We start from the raw sequence: 6946 nt of genomic DNA on the forward strand, positions 1-6946 counted from the left end.
AAAATCAACACTATAAAAGACCTCGCCATCTTTCTCTAATAAGAAACAAAACTTTGCAACACACCTCGAGGTGAGAAGGTGTGTGGATAATGCCGTCCTGTCTCTTGCATGCCGCTGTCCATTTTGGCCCCAGCCCCAGAGGGAGGGCTAGAGTCTGAAGGGATGTTGTGGAAGATTCTCTTGTAATGGTTGTACACAGCAACTGCTAGCACCTTCTTCGCCTGTTCTTGTCCAACCACAAACCGGTCCAGATACTCATAGATCTGAAAAAAGGACAAATACTCATTACAAGATAAAGATTATTCTGTAAAATTTGCTATACAATGAATCAAACACTTCAAGATTTTTCGCTCAGATTTGCTACACAATAAACTGAACACACATTCTATTTGTGACTATTTTTACCAAAAAGTATCATGATACTCTCATCCATCAACTACAAAAATACAAGTTTACCCTGTGTGGTAAGACATCAATTTGTACTTTCTTGTTTCTCTACCTCGTAGATACACGTACAGTCTACTTCTGCTTTACCCAGGTTGTTGGGGTCCATAGAATCGGACCGTGAAATACATGTTTCGCGATATCTCAGGAGGCGCTAAAAACAATATAAGACGTTTGATGGTTGGTTGAGGTACCTGTGAATGGTTTGTTTTGTCAAAAATTGAAAGTTCAAATAACTAGCCTTTTCTGGCTTTTTTTTTATTCTGGATTTTGGAAAGATAGCAGTCTCTCTGTTTTTGGAACTATGCAAACAATAGAAAAGATTTATACAAACCTACAGTTTACAAGCAGTGGATAACAATAAGAAAATAACGACATATTCATTATGCCATTTTAAAAAGCACATTAAACTGTACTACAGTGGTGCCAGTGATATGAGGCCCCTCCGGTAAGAGAACACATCTCAACAACTGACACCTTTGTCAGTTATAATGACTAATATATATACCTCTAATGAAAAGCCATCAGCAATAATATAGGGACAATTTTGCCGGTACCAAAGGGTATACTTTCATCACAGTCTTGCAACAATTAAGCTAGTCAAGCAAAACAATCCAACAGAAGGCTTGCCTTTCTGGGGGGAGGTGGTGGTTTCCTCTTCTGTCCCAGCTTATCTTCACGGTTCTCCTTGAAGCTCTTCTTAGAGTCTGTCTCTGATAGAACGACGAAAAAGTGGTGGCACTTCTCACACTTCACAAAGCGCGTAGACGCTGAAAACAGAATAGAACCAAAGGATCAGACAAAAGCATAATGGAGACCATTTTCGAGTATATATATATACAGTAGTACCTGCCATATCCGGTCACCCATTAGTCATTGCAAAGGTGACCGCAAATATCAGGTGGCCGTCCATTACAGGCCCCATCCTCCTCCAAAAAAACCCCCAAAACACGATAAAGTTTTCATGAAGAAAAGAAAGCGATCATCCATGAGCCGCCGATTCATTGTCTCTGTTAGTTTTGCTTTCGTTTATACATCTTAATTATTTGCGTGTTTAACTCGATCGTCCTGGCTAAGCTATTGTTTCGTATGTTTCTATGTGTGTTGTTTGGATTATCATATATAATGTATTTGAGTGTCAGATAAACAAGTGTTTCAAACTCACATCAGCTGTGATCGATCCGGAAGTGACTGCCGTAAATGTACATGTATGCGCATGTCTGTATTTACAGTTTGCGCATGCGTAAGTATTCATGTCGTCTGCTCGTGCTGTGCCGTCTGTGCACACAACACACACCACAGGCGCTCGCCCGCGAAAGTGACAAGTGGCCGTTAAGTGGCCGCTCCTGTCGAGTAAGAGGGGCACCTTAGGGCAAAAATCAGTGACCGTTGACCGCGTCAGACAGGTTAACGGCCATTAAGAGTCAATTATAGAAGGAAAACTCATTAGTCATGGGAAAGCTGGCCGCTCCGGGCAGGTTCATGCCCACGAAAGGGCCGGAAATGGAAGGGACTACTGTATCACAATTGTGACAAAGCAAGAAGGAGATGGGGATTTGTTGTGAAACCCAAAATGCATGCTTCAATCAGATGCCCATCACTAAGATACAACGATTAAAAAAACAAGAGGGAAAAGGCATCAAATTATAAAGATGAAGATTCACATGTAAATTTTTATAACAAATGTGCCTTCTGCCATAAAGAGACTAAATGTCTGAAAGAGCCAACGTTAACTTAGTCTGGGATAAGCCATTCTATGTTTCGCAGCTTTATCATCACACTGTCAATTCACAATGGTAGCTTCCACTACTTACACTACAGACAAATGTCATTACATCTGTTATTGACAATGGCAGTTTGCAGCACTCACAAACAAAGGTCTCGACGTGTGTGCAAGGGTCACCACACTTTGGACAACAAAGCTGGTTCTTGTCATCTCCTCCCTTTCCGCCGTTCTTCGGCCCAGACGGCGTGTTGCTCCCCCCTCCCGATGCTGCCGACTTCTTGTCTCCATCACCGCCTTCTGTCGTATCCCCACCGCTGCCAGACTTGGACGAATGGTAGCGACTGGGAATGACTGAGACCGGCAGAAACAAGGCCCTCTCAGGAGCTGGGGATGTCTGCCGTGATGATATGCGTACATGTGCTACACACGCACCTGCAGATGTATCACATTTATTTCAGTTTTAGATGTCATCAGTCAATCAAGCTAAAAGTGATTATAGCAAAATATTTCATAACATAGACAAACAGATTTCAGTACCTATACTAAATGGAGATGTTGCATATTATCTACTAAACAGATACCAGTTATCACAATGCAACATGAACCAAGTACTTATTATCTTTCCTTTTCAAACCAACATGAGAGATGTTTGGCAAAACCAATACTAAAAGTAAAACTCTTCTCAAAGTCTTACAATTTTTGTATACAACCAAAGCTACAGATGAAATAAAACTGGTGATAAACCCACAAGTAAACAACTACAAGCCTCACTACTGTAAATTACAGTACTACTACTAACATCGAGTGTAAATTATATCATGCATCATTTCAACTGGTTGTTTCAGCTGATGTCATGGTGTGTTTACATTTACTGTAGGACCTCAATCTAATAAGCGGAAGTATTATCACCCTTTTCACTTTTATTTTAGAGGAAGCACTGCTTCTTCTTCTTCAAAATAATGAGAAAATACCTGTACAGGACAACTATCCGCATGAGAGTTCAACCGGTTACCAAACATTTAAAGAATTATTTATACACTTATGCCAACAATCTGCAATCTACACTTTAGTCAACCCTCTGAATAATTCTACACCTCGACGCAGGTCCGTGACTTTAGAGTCAAGGCTACATCCACGTCCCTGACGTCATCAGTCTCTGTTCGGCACTATACTTGGAATCACCCAGCAGTGGTCGAAACCTGACCATTCAATAAAAGTTCGTAATGGTCACAAATGTTTCCACGCCCTTTGAAGTTTGAGGGACCCTTGAATATTATGAGCCTCAAACTTCCGTGACGGTCACATTTCGGACTATCAGTCCTTATCCAATAACGAGGGACGGCCCCAAAACATTAAGCTTTCATTTCCAAGTGGCTTCGCATTTTTCGATAGGTGCCACCTCGATCACTGTCATTGTCAGTGCAATCGAGTCATCTTGACGCGTGGTTTTTCAAAGGCCCAAGTGAATACATACGGAGAACGCTACTTCTTTACATTATCAAGCAAGGTTCCACATCACGTAGAATTAAGGGTATAATACCCTTTGACCCTCCAAATCACGTACGAGATGCTCTCTGAAGAGGTATAAATACGTAACGGTTTTCTTCCAAAGAGGTAAAAAAACGTACGAGTCAAACGCTGAAAGGGTATAGCCTTTGCTAGTTTACAAGCAACAGCACGCAGGCCGCCTGCTCTACTGAGACCACTAAAGTACACGCCGTGTTCGTGCCACTCCTCTGTCGACACTGACACGCCGTGAAGCAGAGGTTGCCTCCCTTGTCCTCAAACTGCGCGATATCTTTAAACTGATCATCTCGATGGCACTGTTCGCTTTAGCCTATCCGGTGCTGTCGCCTGCTCAAAAAAATGCCTTGCAAAACGAAAGAACAAAAACCCGACCCCAAACAGACAAAATTGTCGTTTGGCGGTTGCAGCCAGAGCAGCAGTGATTCAGTATCAGTCAGTATCACTAGAGGTGATGGAGATGGTCATGAGGATCTCGGACAGTCTAGTCAGTCTTGATATTCTTGTTGCTTGTTGTAAATGGTGATGATGATGGTTTATTGAAGTAGGTGCAAAGACAGTCTATTCTAGTCAGTTGTGCTGTTTAATGATAAGATTTAATCACAAGTCATCATGATGATGCTGGTTTTTGAAGTTAATACAGTTGGTTTCATTCTGTAATTCTTTGTTTCTCTTTTTGCTGCAGTCTTTGTGATTGTGTTCTTGAATGAATGTAAGCACAGCTGAGTAAACTTTCAAAGAAACATTCATCAATTCAGACAGTTCATCATTTTAAGTTTACAATCCAAAGAAAATTACACGAAAACTCGCGACATTGAAGTATCCATTGAAGTAAAAAAGAAAGAAAAAAAGACTTGAATGCATTAATACACTATGATATATACATGTATTGTCACAACGTCAAAATGGCAAAGGTGATAACTACCAGACATATGATATGGGAAAAAAAATGACCTTTCATGGATACACCGACTGTCACTCATACCCTGTGAAAAATCTGGAAGGGGTATAAAAACCCTTTATTTTTTTCCTGAAAGGGTATGAATACCCTTGACTTTTGGGGTTGTGTGGAACCCTGATCAAGGCAGCTCCTATGAGTATGACAGAAGCGAATTTACAAATTTATCAAAACTCATCTGTCAGTTCCTACTAGGATAACAAAAGTAATAATTAAATACGAGATAGATACAACTACAAGAAAAGAAACGTATCACTGACATTTCAATGTCGAGGCATTTTCATAACTAGAAGGCATGATGTAACTGTCAGTTGAAACAATACTATTACTAATGCTGAAGGGGTCTATGTCGACCAAAAGTGGGTGTATTCCCTGTAGGCATTTCCCCTGTATACAAAGAATACACCCGGGCGGATTCCCTGTAGGAAGGTACGATACCACTCAATCTCGCACCAAGCGCATGACTGCCGTAAACCGTTTGAAATTACCCTAGCATTACTTCCCCTTCCAAAATGGTGGTTCAACGGGAGAAATTTTGGAAATCCTGAATTCGTGTGCGGCATTCAGCCAAGCAAACATGCTTTGGCGAAAAAAAGATGGATAATCCGAACGGAATTAGTTAAAGAAACACATCCCCCTCTACCGATGTTGCTTAGCCAATCACGTAACTTTCAGCGAGATCGGCAAAACGCTACAGGAAATCCGTCCAGGTGAATTCCCTGTATACATTACAGGGAAAACGCCTACAGGATATCCACCTGTAGACAGGCAATACACCCACTGTAGGTTGACATAGATCCCTTCTTCATTACTAACATTGTAACATGATCACTATGAATATAAGCCTGTTAGTGTTACTGTTTTAAGTACAGCTAGTGCTATCGTAGTTTAGTATGCATGCTTCTTTTGCTCTGGTAAATCGTCCATTCCAGTCACAAGGAAAATATCACTCATGACTTGAGCACCTAACTAAAGCAAAGCTTTTCACAATACACCGATTAACAGTTCTGCGACCATTTTAGATTCGCACATCTTTTTCTACGAGCACTTTTGCTTCATCTTACTCTTCTGGTTTCCTGTTTTTGAGAAAATGCGCATCTGCAGATCGTTTTTTTGAGTTTTTTCTTCTTCTTCCTGTTCCGGTTGATTTGAGAAAGCGTAGATTCAGTCAGCAGAAAGTGCAATTTTGTGGTCTTCCAGTACTGAAGTTGCTTTTGAGTGTTCGAAGAAAGAGTGTAAAGGTTCTAAGGATTACATCGGGCCCACAAACACGCGATTTTCTTTTTTTTCCCGTTTGATTTGAACGCGTGCGCAGATTGTTTTTTGCGAGTATGTTTGTACTTCTTCCTCTTTCCTTCTTCGTTCTGATGTAAACGCCGAAATTGTTAAACAGGTGTTTGAACATGATGTAATGCTTTTACCAGTTCATGTGAAATGCAATTTTTTGGATTGTTTTCCTCTCTCTTTTCGAACCTGTACCTGTCTTTCCATGCTACCAAAAGTAAAAATGAACACTCAGTCAATGTCAGCGACACTAACGCACACTTTGCTCAGGTTAAAGTTTGATTTGAGATGTTAAATAAAGGCTTGGAAGTAAATATTGTTAGTACGTTGCTTACCTGTGCCCCTGGCTCGAACAGATTGCCCCCATAACAAACGGCTGCATCTCGCTGCCCCAGACATTGCTGCAGAATAGGTCAAATACGTCGCTGAAAAATGAAAAGATAACAAACTGATCAACTCAAAACAAACATGCTCACCGATATAAACCAACGACACTCTGTCCCACTTTCCAACCTGACTGCAAAAGTGCTGTAAGCGTAATCCGATTGCTTTCTGTCGCGTCACTTTCAGCCGAATGAAGTTGACATTGTTGCTATTATCTAAGAAATAGATCATACAGTAATTCACAACTTCAATATTACCAATATTTTGAAAGATATGTGTCCCTGTGTATGTACCTACCCTTGGTTCTTGTGTAAACCTGGACCCAATCACGCAGCTGTGTGTACGTTCCGTCAGAGGTCCCTACTGTAGCAAGGTCAAGGATACTTGGGAGTACTTAGTGCTTTCAAACATACATAACATTTGCCTAACTTGTTCATGCATTTAACACAGAAGCTTTCATGCAAACTTTCGATCTGTCTTGTAATTAGATGGTGGTAAAATTCATTGAACTAAAAAAACGCACACATTTATGGAGTGTACATTTTGCTTTTTCAATTGACAAAAACAGTTATTACTCCCCAAGCAGGGTATGTGAGTCTGCAATTACTGACAAGAATTGTGATTTT

General features: G+C 40.7%; 1 protein-coding gene across 1 annotated transcript in view; it reads right to left on the minus strand.

Moving 5' to 3' along the window:
* Positions 1–6681, minus strand: part of LOC138947305 (ATP-dependent Clp protease ATP-binding subunit clpX-like, mitochondrial) — a 22939-nt gene extending 16258 nt beyond the window's left edge. Inside the window, exons 1-5 of the mRNA XM_070318758.1 lie at positions 6618–6681; positions 6272–6361; positions 2315–2602; positions 1075–1214; positions 65–263 (exon numbers count right to left, since the gene is read on the minus strand). Coding sequence (XP_070174859.1) covers positions 65–263; positions 1075–1214; positions 2315–2602; positions 6272–6335 — 691 coding nt within the window. The 5' untranslated portion in view covers positions 6336–6361; positions 6618–6681. The remainder of the gene's footprint in view (positions 1–64; positions 264–1074; positions 1215–2314; positions 2603–6271; positions 6362–6617) is intronic.
* Positions 6682–6946: the final 265 nt, after the last annotated feature.

Source organism: Littorina saxatilis, linkage group LG1 (assembly GCF_037325665.1).
Source record: "Littorina saxatilis isolate snail1 linkage group LG1, US_GU_Lsax_2.0, whole genome shotgun sequence".
In the NCBI taxonomy this organism is placed as follows: domain Eukaryota; kingdom Metazoa; phylum Mollusca; class Gastropoda; order Littorinimorpha; family Littorinidae; genus Littorina; species Littorina saxatilis.